This window comes from Heliangelus exortis, chromosome 1, assembly GCF_036169615.1.
Source record: "Heliangelus exortis chromosome 1, bHelExo1.hap1, whole genome shotgun sequence".
Taxonomy (NCBI): domain Eukaryota; kingdom Metazoa; phylum Chordata; class Aves; order Apodiformes; family Trochilidae; genus Heliangelus; species Heliangelus exortis.
The window spans coordinates 13,351,744-13,370,919 of record NC_092422.1 but is presented as its reverse complement, the minus strand read 5'-3'; the positions used below and the strand labels follow the sequence as shown (position 1 = coordinate 13,370,919).

The 19,176-nt window shown below is 36.8% G+C and overlaps 1 protein-coding gene across 1 annotated transcript in view; it reads right to left on the bottom strand.

Moving 5' to 3' along the window:
- Positions 1-3,885: 3,885 nt before the first annotated feature.
- The window catches only part of ARHGAP42 (Rho GTPase activating protein 42), a 144,488-nt gene continuing 129,197 nt past the window's right edge, over positions 3,886-19,176 (bottom strand). The window contains exons 18-24 of the mRNA XM_071734314.1: positions 16,691-16,850; positions 13,988-14,132; positions 11,882-12,262; positions 10,046-10,202; positions 8,863-8,925; positions 5,331-5,410; positions 3,886-5,098 (exon numbers count right to left, since the gene is read on the bottom strand). Of these exons, the coding sequence (XP_071590415.1) occupies positions 5,010-5,098; positions 5,331-5,410; positions 8,863-8,925; positions 10,046-10,202; positions 11,882-12,262; positions 13,988-14,132; positions 16,691-16,850 (1,075 nt within the window). The 3' untranslated portion in view covers positions 3,886-5,009. The remainder of the gene's footprint in view (positions 5,099-5,330; positions 5,411-8,862; positions 8,926-10,045; positions 10,203-11,881; positions 12,263-13,987; positions 14,133-16,690; positions 16,851-19,176) is intronic.

Below are 19,176 nucleotides of genomic sequence, written 5' to 3'. Positions count from 1 at the left end.
AATTTGTTATTGATTGCATATATTTTCCTATTAAAATACCATATAGTATCTAAAGTAACCCCTATAAACTCTAATACCTCCAAAACTGTTATAAATATGATTGAAAATGGAAACTATCCATGTGTCCTATTCAGCTGCTTTGCATTTTGCTATAGCAGAAACTCTTGGAGGGCTGAGGTCATGGTGCTACCTCTGGTGCCAGAACTTTAGTGACAATTCCCAGTAGAACACTTGAAAAAGCTCAGATGCAGAACAGCTTTCAGCTGAGACATCCAAGGGCTGAATTCCGTATGCTTAAAATAACAAGGATAATCCAATGGCTTATTAAATACTGCCACATACAGGAGAAGAAAAACAATGCTATGATCTTCAGTGACTGAATTACAACATGGTATTAGCAACTGTTTGGACACCAAGCAACTTACTAAAACAAAACAAATTCCCCAAGCCTGTGCAGAACTTTATCAAAAAAATAGAGACCTCCCAACTTGTACTGGAACGGGCTGACCACCAGCCTGACTTTCACAGGAGCAGCACCTGGAGGGGCCTCAGCAGCAGCTGTCAGGGCTTTCATAAAGACCACAAAGAACAAGGCTGAACTTTGCCTATGGTTTGATTATGGCAATTGAATGATTCAGATGGGGCACTCTGCTGAAAAATGTGAAGCTTTATCTTATGTTACCCCACTAACAGAATTTTCCATTTACTTCTGGGGGGCTTCTGACTGGCAGACACTCACTATAAACTGCCCAAGGTCTGTCTTTGACTAAGGTTTTGCAAGTTTCCAATGGTGGGGAAGATGCACCCCAGTCAGGAGCATGCGCTCCCCTACTGGGATTTCTCTTGCTGCTCAATCCAAAATTGCACAAACTGTTACCTTAGGAAACCAACAATGTGTTGTAGTTTATTTATTCTTATGCAATCTTATTAAGTAGAAAATAGACCAGTGGAGAAATGTAACACAAAGTATCCAATTTCTGCCAAACAATGTTTTTGTTTGTTTTGTTGTTGTTTTAATTACTCCTGTAAACTGAAGAATTCTGCAACTTTTCTTCTCCTAGCATTGCCTTCTTGAGGGCACATTACAATTCAGTCCAATTACAGGCAACGAATAGAGATTAGTACCAGAAAATATATAAAAGGAAAATAAGTTACTATCATAATATAGCACTGGTTGGTAAATATGTGCACAGTTTTTTCCAGAAATAATTGAACAATGAACTTTACAGATTAGTTAGGGACATAGTTCATAGCTACGGTTTAATTTAAGAGTTAGATAGAACTCTAAATGCCAAAATATGGCAAGGACATTTTAATACTGAACTCTTAGGAATTACACAAAAAATATTTTTAAATCTTAATCATCATTAATAAAAATGTGACTATAAAATATTAATATACTTTACATATTTATTATAAAATATATCAGTCCTTCGAACTATTAATTTGGTTCACGTTGTGTTGCAACATTTATTAAAGGTTTAATAAAGAAGTAACATGACAATTACATAAATTGTGGATACAGACATTATATCCACAAGACAAACAGCAATAACAACGTGTCATCTACCTTGAGTTCTACAGTGATATTTGGGAAAAAAACCTGCTGCATCCTTTTAGGAAGGATAATAATAATTACAAAAATTGCGCAACCTCTGCTTGTAGCATTACTCTGACTTTCATAAAAACCAGTAAATGACTACTATGAACTAATTTAGTTCAGCCTGCCTAATTTTCTAGTAAGGCACTATCAAGATGATATATCTTCATTTAAATGCTAAATGGATTTCTGATCCTATGCAATTATTAGAAGGAGGTTTTGGTCAGGCCTGAGGGTATCGTCATCAGACAAGCTTTGGTGTTGACTTCTCTCCCATTTCAGTCTTTGAACACCTAATTACTGAGCTTTCCAGTTCACTGTGCAGCTTCTTGTGGAGAGAACCTCCCTCCTGGAAAGTCAGGGAAGAGTTGGGGCATCCACAACCCAGCAGTGAGGTCATACATAAACCACTTATTATGTATCACAGAAGAGAGGAACAGAAAACCCACAATATATTTCAAAAAATGAAAACCCTACTCAACACACTGAGAGCGTTTAACTGTAATTAATAATGGGAATAATCTTTTTTCTTCACATGGAAATGGCATTTTAAAGCTCAGGTACTTATGTGAAAGTCACGGCTGATTCAGAAGGGCCTGAAAAAAGTGCCGAGTCTTACAGAGGAAAAATATAGATTTGTTTTGTGAGCAGCAGAATGAAGGGCATCTGGCTTCCTATGGAGGAAGTTGTCTTCTGCAATCAGGTTTCTCTAATGTGAGATGAATGAATGGGAATCAACAGAACATCTCTCCTTTACAGGGTTCCTCCAGATCTTCTACAACCTTCCCCTCAGCACTCACAAACTTCACTTACATAATCTGTAACAGAACTTGCAAAATTCTTGATAAAATTTTAATTACTTTAATTGCATCTTTGATGCAAGCTCTAGCTTGCACTCAGATCAGCTCGTTTCAAACTGCAGTAGTGAAGAAGACCCAGACATATACCCAGGCTGTAGGATTACTTAAGGTTAGTTTTTTCCCTCTTTTTAAATCAGGCTAAAGCAAAGCAAGTAAGAGCATTTTTCATGTCACCGTTTCTCAAGAATTTCACAATTCAGTTCTCCCAAAGAGTTATAAGACATCATTAAAGGATGTTCAGCAAAGGTCTGTTTGCCACTGACCCCAGTGCAATAGATAAAAGGAACAGAGTTTTATTTTTCCCCAGACCACTGCATTTCTCTGCCTGTGTGAAATGTGTTCAGGGCCTTGAGCCTCTGTTAAAAGCTCTAGCTCCCTTTCTGCTCCTTTTTGCCTCCAGCAGCACTCCTGGGAAGGTCACCAAAGGTAAATCTTTTAACATTCTGCAGTTGTTGGGTTGTGAAAGGAGCAAACACACAACAAAAACCATGTTGACCTTCACAGGGCAGTGGCAGTTTCAGACATAGCTCATGTTAAGAAATTTTGTCTTGCCTTAAAAATAAGAAAGGTTCAATCTGATAAGAGCTTCACTTCCTTTCACATCTGCTCTGGACAAATTAGATAAGCACATGTCACTGCCTGTGACAATGTCTGGAACAATCCTTCATCACAATGTGAACACAGTCTAGTCTTAAGGTGGAGTGAAACATGGGTTGGGACATAAATGGCACTCTTTAAAGTGAAGAAAGAACCCTATCACTAATGCAAGAGGTCTGGCCTCAACTCCCTGTAGTCAGGCTTGCCCACAGCCCTCCCAGACAAATGATAGATCATTTTTGGGAGGATGCTTTTACAGCCTCTTTCCTTCCCTGATCAGCACTTGAATCTTTAATTAGCAAGAAGGATCCTGCAGGCTTTACCCACTGGCCTGAATTCCAGCACAAAATTCCTCAGCAGAAATCAGGCACATGCCTATATGTAAAGAAGGTTCTGATGTGCTGCTCAGTGTTGGCAATGTATCTTGTTTTCTAACTTAAACAAGAAAAAGGCTATGGAAAGTAAAAATAGAAGCAATTAAAATGTTACTGATGGATTTAGTCCCAACAGTTATGTCTTAAACTTTCTGGAAGTAGTGTACAACTTAGAAATCAATGCAAGATCTGTATATTGAGTTCTGTTACTGAAGAAAGAAGTGAGCCTTGATAGGTCTATGAAACAGGGAATTCTTTCTGTAGGACTGTTACTATTGCTGAACTTTTTATATGGATCTTAAATCTCTTGGTTTTCAATTGGGCATGGCAAGCTGCCAAGCAAGCAGTGCATGTTCTCCCTCAAGGTGTGCAAGAAAGATGCTCAGATCTAGAAAGCTGCTGTTGGGGGTTTTCTTTCTTAGGGTTTTTGTGTGGGGTTTTTTTTGTTTGTTTGTTTTTATTTGTTTTTTTTTTTTTCAATTCTACCAGGAGAACCCAATGGTTCTTTAAAAAACCTTTGAAAGGCTGGGCTTTTTAATTCTGTGGAAGGGGGAAAAATCTTAGTCAAATACTTTGGCATATGTCAGAGGAACTAATACTAAATAGTTTTACTGGTACATGGAGCTTTCAGCATTCATAACTCATAGAATTAGCTAATTCACAGGTCATTTGTCTTTTTTGCAATGGAAAAAAGTTGGAAAATACTCAGTTACAATTTATGTCAGGTTTCAAAATACACTATTGTTTTCCACTGCCCACTTCACACAACTAATAATCATTCAAAATTCAGCATCTTCTTGTTTTCTATAGATGTTGTTCTGAGATACACTGAGATTGTCATCCAGATGGGTATTAAAGAAATAAGTTGTTAATATTATCTATACTGATACAGAAAGGAGGAAATAAATCTAAGAAGTATTTGAATGAAACATTCATTAAACATATCACATTCTGAATGAGGACTTAAAGCTCAGACAGTGTATAAACTGATTTCACTGTCAGTTACATAAATTCTATAACATTATAATCTCACTGTCTACCAGAAGGTTAAACTTCTGATTGATGGAAAACTCATTTCTCATTTGAAATGATTAGGACTAATTTTAGAGCCCTATTTTCTAAGGGAGAATGTGGATCACAACAGAAGCATTACTTATGAAAGGAATTACAATTTTTTTATATTAAAAGCTACACACTGGAAGAAACATCATAGAGTGCATTGCCTCTAAATTTCACACTTCTGTGAGCAACATCCTAGGACCTGTAGGTCTGCAGCTAAATGGCAACTTTCTGATTTTATTGCTGTAGTGTTCCTTGCCCATAAAAGAAGAACAGAACAACCTTCTGCAAACAATGGAAGTTATTTAAACAGAGTACCGTCCTCAGCACAGAAACTGTTAACTGTTTCATTACATTCTGTTCCGCTGCTGGAGCTGCGTAACCTGCAGCTGCAGCATCTGAAGGGAAATTGACCACTCAGCTCACGGGCTGAGCCCGTATCTGTGTCAGATAAAAATCACAGTGCTTATTATTTGTTACCATGGATACCATGAAGATATTGCTGTCCACTAAAGATTACTAGAGGAAGACAACGTAATTTTCAGGAACAAGTCCTGTTTTGCCTTCGTAAGTTGCTTTTAGCCAGCCTGGTTCCACTGATGGATACACTACAAAAAAAAACAAACCAAAAAAAACCAAGATAAACATATTTACAATAAATTAAGACTTTTTAAAAAATCCTATATATTATTTATTTAAACAGTATTTATTCAAGTGCAATCGAAAAATCAGGCCAACACATGAGAACTAAAAATGGAATTGTGTTCTGTTATTTTATGGATATAGATCAGTTTTTTAATATTTTTTTAATGTAAAAAGAGAATGTAAAATATATCTTACCATTGGAAAATATTGCCCCCTGTGGGAAAGACAGCTCATGACTATGCTCAGCCTTACAGGAATACATGGCTTTTGCTTGTCTGAAAGGAAAAAAATACAGATTTGCAGTGAATAAGATAATAAGGGAAAAATGTACAAAGTAGAGAAAATAAAGCCTGGGAAGAGTAGGAATAATCAGTTGCACAAATACAGGTTGATAATAACTAGTTAGACAGAGTAGTTCAGAGGAGTAGAATTATAGCAGAGTAAACTTCAAGCTCACTGGAGTTACCATGCATGTCATTGCAGAAAAGAGACCAATGTCTTACTCAGAGATTTACAAATGTGTATATATTACAGCTTGAAAAAGGATTCTTTCATTCTATTTGAAGTTTGCTTGACTACACACAGTCAGCAACACCCAGGGTCTTATTACTATTGCTATTGCTATTGCTATTACTATTACTATTACTATTACTATCACTATCACTATCACTTCTATGAATAACCTTTAAAACTGTGCTGATGATCAAATGCATTTTCAGTCTAGCAAGACAAAGACAGAAGCCAGAAGAGGAATGAATGAAAAAACCCATGAATCTCAGATGACTCATGAGTTAATATTATCTTACAGGAAGAAGAGAAGTTTATGACTCTTTGAGGTGGCAGAGTTATAACCAGGCTTGACTGAGTAGGAAATATTGGTCTAGACTGCATGAAGCATCCAGGTGTTTAAGAGAATGCAAAATATATCATGAAGATAAAGACAGAAGAATGACTAGGAAATTATATTTAATCATATAGCTGGGTGTGGAGAATGGGCTGACAAGGCTTCAGACTGCCAGCCTGCTTTTAGTAAAGTTTCAGCCCAGCACCTGGAGATCCTGCCAAGATCCAAGCCTGGGCTGTTTGCTGTCACTGATTTTTCTAGGTATTATTTTCTAATGAAAATCCTTCTTTATGTGAGAAACATATTGGTTTTCTATATGTAAATGGAAGTCAAGAAAACACAGAGTCAGGGATTATGTGTTGGTGCATATTTGCACAGAAGCTGTAATAAAGAGATCTCAGGCCTTACTAGGACTGTTGGCCAATTGCAATATTTGTGGAAGCAGTAGGAAAACTCCTTTGACTCTTTCAAGTGCATACTGAATTAGCAATAAGGATTGGTCTCAGTGTACACAGGATCTTAACACCACTATCTGAGAGATGGAAGATTAACCAACTTGAAGTCAGGAGGGAAGGAATGAGGAGACTGAGAAGTCAAAGTAATTCTGGAATTAGAAGAAGAAAGCACAGGTTGGACGAGGCATAAATATTTGGTCTTCCCTGCCCAATCCTAAAATATGTACTGTGGTCTCTCATGCTCTTTCTGACTGAAAGAAATCTGTTCAGTCTTATAGTCCTAAGAGGGCATGTACTCATGACAAGGTGAGAGAACAGCCAGGTCAAAAAATGTCCCAGCATTAAAAAATTCCCACAAAAGACACATGCACACACTTATATTGGAGATACCACATTATATGAAGTCAGAATGCAGGGCTGCAAAGACTACTTGGAAGAAGGAATTAAGACCAGACCACAGTGGTAGTAAAGCATCAAGTACAAAATTATCTGCTGAAATACATGATGGATGATGTGAAACTGCAAAGTCATATAGGTGCTTCTGATCTGTGTACTGTACAAATGACAACAGGCAACATTCCTTCAAGTAGGAATGAAGCTGCTTAGATACTATAATGCATGGCTATGCAGCAGCCAAACATCTCCAACCTGGTTATTTTTAGCAGGGTAAATTACCCCTGCACAGAGTCCAAAACTGTCTTGATTTGGATATTTCTGGTATCAGCTTAAAAACAGGGTCCCTGTCCTATACTCTGTCCTGCATATATTCATTAGATAGTAGAATTATGAACTCAAGGCCTTTCTACTGGGTGAATAAAGATGTAACTATCATGATTTCTGGACAGTTCTGAGCAAAAAATAGATTATTGTAAATTCATAAGTTAGCCTTCATGCTCATAACATGCATGAGAAGTAAACAAAAGCTGGCTCTGGATTGAAAAATATTATTCAGACATGAGCAGGACTGCAAGAACAGCTGAGTTACTTCTTTTCTCTTCCTCATTCTTTCTGCTGACCTTTTGTTTTCCTTCCTCCTTGTTACTGTTGCTCTTCTGCTTGCCTGGGAAGGCTGAAGTAGAGCAGCTAATAAGCTTTTCAACTTTTTTGGCTTTGTTATCTGCTCTCCATCTCCATTATTAAACCACTACATTTTTCCTTTGTCAGAGTTCTGCTTCTTACTTGCCTTTTATCTGCAGATACATGTGGCAGAGGCTCTGAGGGGAACATTTATAAGAAAGGAGCAATACAAAATAAGGACCAGTGGTGGGGCTGAAATGAGGCAGGAATGGCAGAGAGTGCTCACTCTCAGCTTAGGGCACTGGCTTAAGGACATCCCAGTTTCCTCATTTATACATTTCTTCCTTAAATCAATGCCCTGCTGTTTTCACCTCCCTCTCCTCCCTGTCGTCCTCTTTTTTGGTCACCTTACAGTGACCTTGAGTCATTTAAGCTGCTTCCCTCAAACACAATCAGTGGTTAGCTTACACTTCAGGTCAGCTTTACATTTCTACACCCCTGCTAGATCTGTCAGAGAGGACACCCATATTCTATCAGAGATCTCAGCACATGTTGGCATCTTCATTTACAGCTGTGCTCCTTTAGGTTACTACTTTTGGATTAATGGATAAATATTTTTATATTTTTCCTGGTAATCTTGACAGTTCCTACTATCAGTGATTAAAGGACTGGACAAAAAGATATGCTCTGGCTTAAAGAACCTGAAATGCAAGGACATGGAAAGACAGACTTTTTCCCACATCCATTTATTTGGCTATCTGCCTTAGCCTATTAAACATGGGCTGGTTAGTAATATATGGAAGACACTGTTTCATATACAAGCACTTATCAGAGCATTCTAACTTAATATAAGAATGACTCAAATGCACTCCATAAATTCATGCAATTGTAAATAAAATAATACCTGCTGCACACTACGAAGAAGAAAGGGGAAATGGGGGTGTGATGGTGATGAAGGTGTGATGGTAAAGACAGGAATCCTAATCAAGTTAGTCCTGAACTATCCAAAGCAGCAGTTACTTAGGATTTGCCTACATGAGCAAATCACCACAAAGTAGCATGTGCTACTCTGCTGAAAGCACATATATACAAACAGCTGTATGGAATAAGTACAGCACCCTCATCCTAATTTAACTCCTGTTAATTTACTCTTGTAGCTGTGTCCTTAATGAGATCACTGACCTGAGCACCTCTCACTGCAATTTCTCCAGGTGACAGATAAGCTGCTATTCCTCTGTTAGATTTAGTTTCCTTCTGGAGCAAGGATGAATTTATTAACTACAAAAAATTTTGCATGCCACATGATGCTATGCAAAAGGCACAGAACAAAGTTCCAACACTTCTATTTCAATCTTGAAGCCAGCACAACAAAAAAGATTCTACAGATTGTTAAACTCTGTGGAGCACTTACCGTCCTGAAGAAACTTGTTTAAGTGAACCAGCACTTTCGAACAACTGGGCTCTTGCAGCCACTCTGAAAATAAAGCACCAACTTGCTTTATACTTTGCTCATTAATAGAACATTCAAGTTAGCTTAACTTTTAATCATCTGAAGACATGGACACATTTAAAAAAACTGTTTTAATTATTAACTCAGAGAAACAGGGAGATTTAAAAGCTGAATTTAACTCCCTGTTCAGCAGAATTCTTAAGGAGATAACCTCACTTAAGGGGGAGGCCTCACTTCCATGTGCTCCAGTGCCTTGTTGAGTCAGCAAGGGAAATCTCAACACCTGGTATTTACAATTCTGTTCATGGATGGCCAATAGATCTATGGGAGATGCTTTTACTGCCAGACTGTCACTAATGGGCTGGAACTGAGCTGTGAACTATTTTCTGTCTATTTTTCACACTGGCCTGTGAAAAAACTACAGTGATTCCTTTAAAAGGTGGAGAAACTGAAGAGAGTCCTGCAGTATTTGGGGAAGTTCATTGTACTCTGCAGTCTTGTTCATGAGGACAGGAAAATTCTGGGCCAAAGTCAGGACTGCAGCAAAGATCTTCTGACTATCAAGACTGTGCTAAAAGCATTAAGAAACATTGCTAACCCAAATCTCCACAAGCTAAATTATAACTTCTATTGCTTAGAATTATCCTCCTTTCAACATAAACCCTCTCCCCCCCAAAAAAACCCAAACAAAGATAACTATTTAACATGCAGCAACTGAAGAAATTTCAAAGCAGGTTTTTTTAATTTTTTTTTCCTTTCTCCAATTTTGGACTTAAACTAAGTACAATATGAAGATCTGACATAACAGCAAGGACAGTAAGTGGCATTTATGCTCCTTCAAACAGTGAATTCCAGAAGAACTAGAGATAATACTGATTGCTTTTCAAAGATACATTTCTTAATTATAGACCTCATCTGTAGTCTAATCAAGTCAACGGGAATCTTTCAACTGACTTAACAGACTTTATGCCATGTCTCCTTTGTTTCCAACTTCAATGAAACTAGATAAATAATTCACAAATACAGAAATATTCAAATCAAGTATTAATGGATGCTTTTAAAATTACTTATGTAGCTCCCTGGATCACTTTTTAGTAGACAATGCTGTCACAACACTAATCTCCAAAGGGCCCTGAGGACTTACACAGATCCTGGTCTTTGATAGCCATTACTTGATGCAGTATCTAATCTTAATCTCCTGCACATTTTTGGAGGCAAATCAGGGTTTGGTAGAGCCTTTGATGTCTCTTTGGTATCTGTTGAAGATAAGCTCTGTACAGATCCACTGCAGCTTTTGTTACCTAAAGAAAACAACCACATTATAGGGAATATTAAAGCTCATTTGATGTTATTTTCACAACATGTATAACATGCAAAGCAAAGGTTTTGTTATTGTTGTGTGCTTTTTTGGTTTTTTTTTTTTTAGAGGCAGAACAGTTACAGACAGTAACTGACTTCTAAGACAGAGAAGAAACAGCCTTTCAAGCAGAAAGCCAGGAGAAAAAGACCAACAGCAAGAATGAAGAAATGACATTAAAACTGTGAAGGCTTAAAAATTACATTGTACTTAAATGGCTAGATAGTACATTCACAAAACAACCCCCCTAACATTTATAAAGTAGTGCACTGAATGGAACTGTAGAAAAAAAATCATGTTGGAAGTAATCCCAAGAAGTCATCTAGTCCAAATTCCTGCTCAAAGCAGCATCCACCATGAAATCAGACCACATTAATTTATAAGAATTAATATTTCAGTATCCACAGCAGCTTCATGCAGTTGAAAAAAAAAACCTAAAACAACTGCTACTGTAAATTGATAAAACAAATCCATAGCTGTACAAACTGTATTGCAAACACACAAGAAGTCCTTTTAATGAATACAAGGCATAACCACATGTTCTTTAAGCTGACTTGCCTGCAGACTGCTTTACATATAAATTCTGCAAGACAATAACTGCTTCTGTGGTCCTTTATTTCCAAGAATAACAGATCCTTAAAAGCTGCCATAATATAAAAAAATCCCCAAATTTATACTATTAATATTGTTATTCTATAGTATTGGTCTATATACTTGGGGGTTGGAACTCAATGAACTCCTTCTGATCCAAGCCATTTATGATTCTATGACATTATAAATGTTAATGACTATTATTATTCTACATTATTACTGTTAACTCTTCATTCATATACAGAAATCTTATGAAAAATCTTGTATACACCATGGGGACCAAGGAGAGATAATTTCACTACATTTTTAGGACTTCACAGACAAACACCCTACCTGTGCTTGCATTATTTATACTATTGAAAGCTCATTGGCAAACTCAGCACTTGCACTTAGTCCACTGGACCTCACTGTTGCAGGTGTTAATCTTCAGAACCCAAAATCCAGTCCTATCTCAACTAAAGACACTGACTGTAAAACCCACAACTAAAAAAAAAACCAACAAACCACCAAAAAAACCCTGCAAAAAAACCCGACTTTGCTTTCAATTTCTTATTTCAGTCAATTGAAGAGATGCAGTTGTCAAAAAAAACCCAAAAAACAACACCAAAACCCAGGCAGATTGACAAAGAGTGACAAAACACTTACTTACTAGATATGTTAAGCCTAGTGCTTTTTATATTTAAATGCTAGCTTTGATCATTATCAATCATGTTGCATCAAGTCATTCCCTTGATACAGTGACAAAACATAGCCACTTTTCTTATAAACCAGAAACCTCTCACAGTGGTCTAGGGGAGGCACAGCATGATACTCAAGATTCTGAGGAACCCTGATGGCTTTTAATCTGTGTGAACTGTACAGTTAATAGACATGGGAAATATATCAAAAGCAGATTGAAAACTGATAGAACATGCCACAAAATTAAAAAAATCAAATATAGAAGATTAATGGGTATCATTAGTTGTCAGATGCAGCTCTTATTTTCTGATGTTCACGGTAAACATGCAGGTCCTAAAAGACCTTGGAAATTACCTTCAGCTGATGGAATTGATCTGAGGGAAGAGGCAGAAGACCTTTTCAACCCAGACAGACTGTAAGAACTCTTTTTGGTAAGGTCTGTTGGTGGAAATGTATGCTCTGGTCCAGTGACAGAAGCTACACTTTGGCAGTCTGACTCCACATCTGTTTTGGTTGCATCCTCCTTTGATGAGGATTCTGGGCTTGTAGTCCAGAGGCCTAAACTCTTCTGGCCATTAGAAGAGGGGGGGGAGGCAATCCATGGAATCCCTCCTGATTTCTCCCTGGGCTGTGAGGGTGCACATTTGGTACTGCTGTTCTGTTCAGAGGAGTGAGAGGAGAGAGATTCAATGCTGCCCATAGGAGTGCTGTCTGGGCTGCTGCTGTAGGAGTCACCTAGGGGAAAGGGCAGAGAGGGAAACAAACAAACAAAAGGTCACCTTTTCTAATCATGTGCATTTCTCTCATGCCACCTTTAGCATCTTGTACCTTACTTGTCATCAAATTCCCTAATCTGTGGTTTCAGAGCAAGTGATTCTTAAGACAAAGTATCTATTTAGTGACACTAAACCACACATATTCTCATACTTAACCTGTAAGAGCTGCATTTTGTGGACATTTCTTTAAAGCTGATGAACATAATGGTCTACCAGCTAAAGTATTTTGTGTAAAAGTTTGTATTTCCCAATAAATGCCTGCAATATAAATATCCCTAGGAAACTGAACAGTCAGAATGCTGCAATATCTTTGTGCTGAGCATCTTGACAGATTTCCATTAGAAGGCGAATGTGATACTTGTCACATTTGTGTTCATTAGTGCATGATTGCATTGTCTGCAAGCACAAGAATTAAATTTTACTTTGATTACCAAGCTGCAGAGGATTTGCAGTCTAAGACTAAACCTTAAGTCTATCTACATTTTCAATATTGTCAAACCTATCACAAAATTTCTATCCTGCAGAGAGACAACTCATTCTTTACAACTTGAAGGTTTGATGAAGTTCTATAATTAGACTGATATTACAGAAACTTCCCTACCTACACAGCAACCTTTGCACTGAAGATATTTCCCATAAATTTTTTCAACAGAAAGTGGAAATATCCTAAAGAAATTATCTGATGATACACAGGTAGGGACACTGATAAGAACTGAGGAAGGACTGGCCTATAATACAGTGAGGGCTGAATTATCTTCAAAACTGGATTCAGAATAGCAAGTCATACATTAGTGTATAGCAGGCTTTGTTCCCAAAAGTTTGGAGATGCAATTCACAAATTTCACAAGAAGCAAAGAATCTATCTATATTCTTCAACCACACAGCAGTTGTAAGATGCCAACATGATACAGCTCCTTTTGTATCCATGTTTCAATAACATTGGCAACAAGTGATAGCAACCACCCATGATAACACAGAAAAGGTCACAAATAACAGTGCCTTCTATAGTGGATCTGACAGCAGTAATATCACTGGTTAAACAATCTGAAATACTTTACCCATTTCTGGCCAGAATCCTGGCATTCCAGCTTCGATTGTCCCCCATCTTGCCTCTTCACAGGCTATTAGCCCCTTGGAAATTGCAACATAAGCCTAAATTTCTCAAATTAGAGCTTATTTATATTTTGGAAAAACTAAGAAGTTTCAATAGTTTTGGCAAACCTAGGCAGTGGCTCACTTTGAATCAATGACCGCAGTGAAAAAAACCAAGTCATGGTTTTGATCTGACCCTGACTAAATCACATTTATTGTATGAGGAGAGGAAAGATTCTACTTACGGTTTGCCAACCCTAACAGTCATCTTACAAGAAAATGAGGTGAACTGCATATAATGAACTCCTTATTTTCAAAGCAGACTATATTTAGATTAGAATATGAAGTCTACATAAAAGACTTTTGAACACTGTATGCAATACAAGACTTGCCTAAACCAGAACATCCCTCCCCATATGAGAGCAGAGACGCAGACACTCAATGGTGAGGCTGTGACTCACTGAAGTTAAAAAGCTGACAACTCCCCATCTGTTAGACTTGTAACTATTGGGATACAACACTGACTGGATATTATGCAGGAAACTTACAAGACATAAAAAGGAAGAGAATGAGTAAACAAGGACAAACTTACTGTCAGGATCTGCTAGACATGGTGTGTATCTTCCTTTGGGTTTACGGGAACCTGTGGAGAGACAGATTGCTCTTGTCCTTCTTGAACCTGATCGGGACTGAGGCTGGGGAAGAGGAATATTGGGGTCTGGTGCAGTGTGAAATATCTGCATGAATAAAAAAAAAAAAAAAAGGAAAATTACATAAACATTAGAAGTACTCTTACACTTCTACTACTGGACTATTTCTTTTCCTCACCACTGTACCTGAAATTAATGCTGTAATACTGTAACATTACAAAAGAGTAAATTCACAGCATAATAAATTCTAAGGGTCTGCATAAGGATGCATAAATTCTCTGCTGATCTCATTTTACATTCCAAGAATCAGAATACTGAGTTGTACTTAAATTTTATATCAATTATATACAAATACTTAATTTTTTTTTCTACTCCTTGCTAAGTGCATAACAGTCTAAATTGTGAAACATGTAATAGGTGCTTACAACTAACTCCTGCCCAAGAAGTAACGATTCTTTTCAATTCTGAAAAGATTTATTTCTTTGTATTCCTGTGAAAGCTATTGTATATATTACAGTAATTTGTTAGAGTCATAACTGACAACAATCCATTTTTTATTTCATAAAACTATTATGTCAAACATGTCAAGTTTGATGTAGAATATCTCCATGGTTGAAGCATCTCCTGGTTTTGATTCTTTACATACCACTGGTCAATTTTGCACTTCATTACTGTGTTATAAAAAAGGAAATTTTTTTTGTTATTTGACTACTACAATCTGAAACAGGCACACAAGGGGTTCCAAAGAACTCTATGCTAAGCATGGTAAGCTTGCCAGCAAAGACTACAGAAAGTTCAGTAATTTGGATACTTTCACTTGTATCACCTATTCTGCAATATCCAAGACATATTCAGTAGAGATTTTGAAAGACCTGTGATGCTTCTAGTAAAATTATAATTGCTTTGGAGAATGACCAAAGCAAAAAATTTAACAATGAACGTGCATGTTTTTCTTCCGTATCTCCTTTCTCATCTATTCCTCCTAGTATACTGCAAGCTCTACTGAGTATTTTTTATGGTGTGCAGTAGAAAATGGAATGAGCTCTGTGGAATGGAGAAGAGGTTTTACAGACAAAGCTTGTCTATTCAGTCAAGCTAATGAAGGAATCAGAAGTGTCCAATCTTCATAGTGTAGAGAGGGCCAAATGTCATAAGTTCAATGCTATGCAACTCCAAAATACATCTCTACAAGGATTCCTGGATCAACTCTCAGTAGGGCACTCCCAGAGGAGGATGAAGTGAACAATGAAAAGATCCCTCAATGCCACTGAAAGAAGTGGAATAAAGGTAATATACTTGTATGGTAGAAAATACTTTTATGGACATCTTGAGATGCTCTTGAACTACATTAATATGGTACGGGGCATTAATGAGTAGTACGTAAATATAAAAATATGTCTGTAGACAGAGAAACAGAAAAGGGTTTATTTTGGTTGTATAGCTATGGTCTTTGAATTGAATGAGTTTGTAATTTTCTGGAGGGGAAAGTTAGTGTTTGAAACATATGTTTTGGAATTACAGGCAAGGAGGATAATCAGTTTCATACCAATTGTGAGGTATCCTTGTGAAGTATAACAAGTAGTACTGTCAGTACTTACTGACCAACTAGTGCAGGGAACTGCCCCTTAGCTATGTAACATGAAATTAAGAAAGCCCAAAGTTTGATTTTTTTTTGTTGTTTTCCAGTTTGTTTTAGTAGTTAACAGAGAAGGTGATATATATCAACAAAAGATCCCCAAAATAAAATTTCTTTTGATGACCGGGTAATGGAGGTCTCCATTGTTTTTCTAAATTCTGAAACAAAGTAGTTGAAAGTAAAATAAAATCTGAGGAAACTTTCCAGTGAAGCTGACACCTGCAATGCTGGTGACTGAAAGGAGGAGATTTAATGACTTTTCCTTCTCAGATCCTGAAACAGTTCTTACTCTATGTCCCAGGAAAGAGTCTGAGATAGATCTTTGCACTCAGTGTCTTTGGGGAAAACAAAATAAACCAGGCAGTTACAGACGTGCCTGTCTTCAAAGTGAAAGAAGTACCTGGAGAAGTTTGTATGTTATGTATTGAAAAGCTTTTAAATCACAAATGCACAAAGGCTTAAAACCTGGAAATAGGAATAAACTTGATCTAAGACACATTCATTTGAAAAACGAGGGATTATAATAGGAATCCACTATTAAAAGAGGAAGTGAAGGATGGCTGGATAGCTCCACTATCCAGCTTCTGTATCCTCAAAACACAGTAATGGTCAGTAAGACTCTGATGTGATTCAGAGGAGAATCCACACATTGATGCTCAGTGAACCTTCACACACAGCTATCATGACAGACAAAGGAGCTGCAAGCAAAGCTATGACCTTTTTATTCTATTTCTAGATGCAAGAAGGACAGCAATCTTCAGAAAGCACCTGAAGACTCAGAGCAACTCCTTCAAAAAATGACAGGTTAAGCCTTGGATCTGAACCTTGTAGAGCCACAAAAGACTTGCTAGGAATACAGATGCATAGCATGGGGTGGTTAGAAAGCATTCTTTCTGTCAATGACCTTCTACAAGTGCTAGTTTTCTTATTCTTAAGATCTTAAGGATGGTAATGAAAATGAGACCTTAGTTCCACTTTATCACAAAGCAGTCAGATAATGTCTTTCTACCTTTTCATAATGCTCTATCAGAATTTCCACGACGATATTCTGAAACTTAATGTTCATCATAGCAGCCACAGTTTCTTCTTGGGCTCTCATCAGAGTTGGTCCAAAGATAACACCAAGGTTGGATACAGTCATTAGATTTTGCTGACTGTGTAATGATACCCTTTAAATGAACACAAACAACATGCAATTAAATAGTTGTGCAAAATTACAACTCCAACAGGCAAAAATCTGTAAAGAGTATTTCTTTAAAAAGATACCAAGTCCATGCTTCCCCTTTAAAAACCTTTTTTAAACTTCCACTTTTACTACAGTCAAAATGCACAGTACAACTACTGTATTTCCATTAAGGGTCTCATCCTGCAATAACTTAATGGATAAGGAGCATGTCTTCCTAGAGTATGTAAGTTCCTGATGTAATTAGCAGGGAATAGTAACTATCTTTGAAGGTCTCCACAGAGAAATTCAGATCACCTAAAGTTTAGGAGCCTTAGGCTAAGTAGATCTCTCTCTCCAATGATTATACAGGAAATTGAATATTTGATGTTGGATGGACTGAAAATACAATGATAAAATGGAGGTCCATATGCTTTAGCTTTCATGTAAAGCAAAGAAATGTTACTGCAAACACTTTCATTGCAATGTAAGCTTTAATGGATTGAAAACACCAGAACAATGTGGTCTACTAAATAACTGTTTCTGTGGTAGAGATAACAGTAGATGATCAGAACGAGATATGTTGACTTTAAAATATATTAACTTTTTGCTTCTGTATATGGTGTTATTACTGTAACTTTTCTGCAATTTTTCTAAGTGTAGAACTTACAAACTTAGTTTTGCCAATAGTTTATCAGGCAGTAAAATGAAAACCATCAACCAGAAATCCTCAGTGCTCCTTTTCTTTCCTTATGAATGAGATTTGCCAAAAAATAATCATATCATCATAAATCCTTCAAAATGACTGCCAGTGATTCCACAGTCACAGTCTTCCTATTGCCTCATGTCTGAGAAATATCAAGCTAAGGAAAGATTTGATAAGTGCCTTAATGCTTAATTTTACTGAATCTGCTATGAAATAGTATTAGTTATTGAGGCACTTGTTCCCATTTTCCTCTTCCTTTTCAATGCTGTCTGGTACCATTGTCAAGCTTCACATTTCCTACATAACTGAAATAACCCTTGTACTTTTTAAAATTACGAAACAGTAAAATCTATAAAAACCTGGAAAATTTAAAGATAGAAGCAAACTTCATCTTCTGGTTTTCTCTGACAGGATACATTAATCAGGTTTATGAAGACATCTACATTTTCCTCCCAATAGTATTCTCACATAGTTTGACATATTCTTTATAAGTTATGCAAACCTAGGAAAATTATCTATCTGATGTCAGAGTTTGGTAGCAAATAACATGTACACGGTCCCCTTACAAAGATTAAAAAGGCATCAACAGAAAGACTATGGGATTTGTCCAAAGGCTTATGTAGGATTTTTTTAAGATTAGGAGTTTGGACTCACACATCACCCTTTCTCTCAGCCTCACTGCTGAGCAGGCATTAGTGTACACAGAGTAAGTAGAATGTACAATTACTTCTGTAATGTAATACTCCCTATTTAGAACAGCAATGTTATAGCACCCATTTCCATCAAAAGTCAGAAGAAATATGTGAAAGGGATTTGTACAGGAGATGACAGAATTATGAACTACAGAAAAAAAAATGCCTATCTTCTTACAGGTTTCTTATATCGCTTCACTAAGTTATGCAAAAAACATTTCCCAAAATTTTACTTTAGACAAATGCACCAGCAGATACTGCTATTTGGAAGTCAAATAATGAAAATTACTATCTTGTTAAAGTACATTTTTAGCCAATTATCTTAATCCAATTTTCTCTGTAACAGATCTTACGTTTGGCTTAGGTGACTAAAGCATGTTTGGGAAGTCCACTAATATTCTAATGAAAATGGAATTTTGAATTACCCAGCTTTAGGTTTGTTAGAAAAACCTTAAAAAAATAAGCCTTTGCAATGTTTGTCTGCTTTGTGCAGACATGTGCATGTGCATGTGTAAATGCAAAAGTCTCTTACAGAAACACAGTCTTATACTATAAGGCAGAAATTAGTGTTTTTCCTGTGCTTGGGTGTCCTTGGTTACAATTTTGGTGTCTTGGTTAATAAAGGGAATCTAATAACATTGTAACTAGAAAGAACTTTCTAAAGAGCATTTCCAAACCACAATTTCTTGCAAAAGAGAAAAAAAAAAAAAAACACAAAAAAACAGGCTTGTAAATGGATCATTTTGATAAACAATTTCCCCTGACCCATTCCTACTGTTGCTGGGCTACTGAATAGAGAAGAGGCCAAGGTAATAATTTGAAGTAGTCATAAGGCATTAATTATGGCCTTAGAATCTCTCTCTTTGGTATAACAGCAGTAAATTTTTAGTGCCAGACTGCAGACTCCTGACCATCAACCTTTGGAAAGTAGGGTG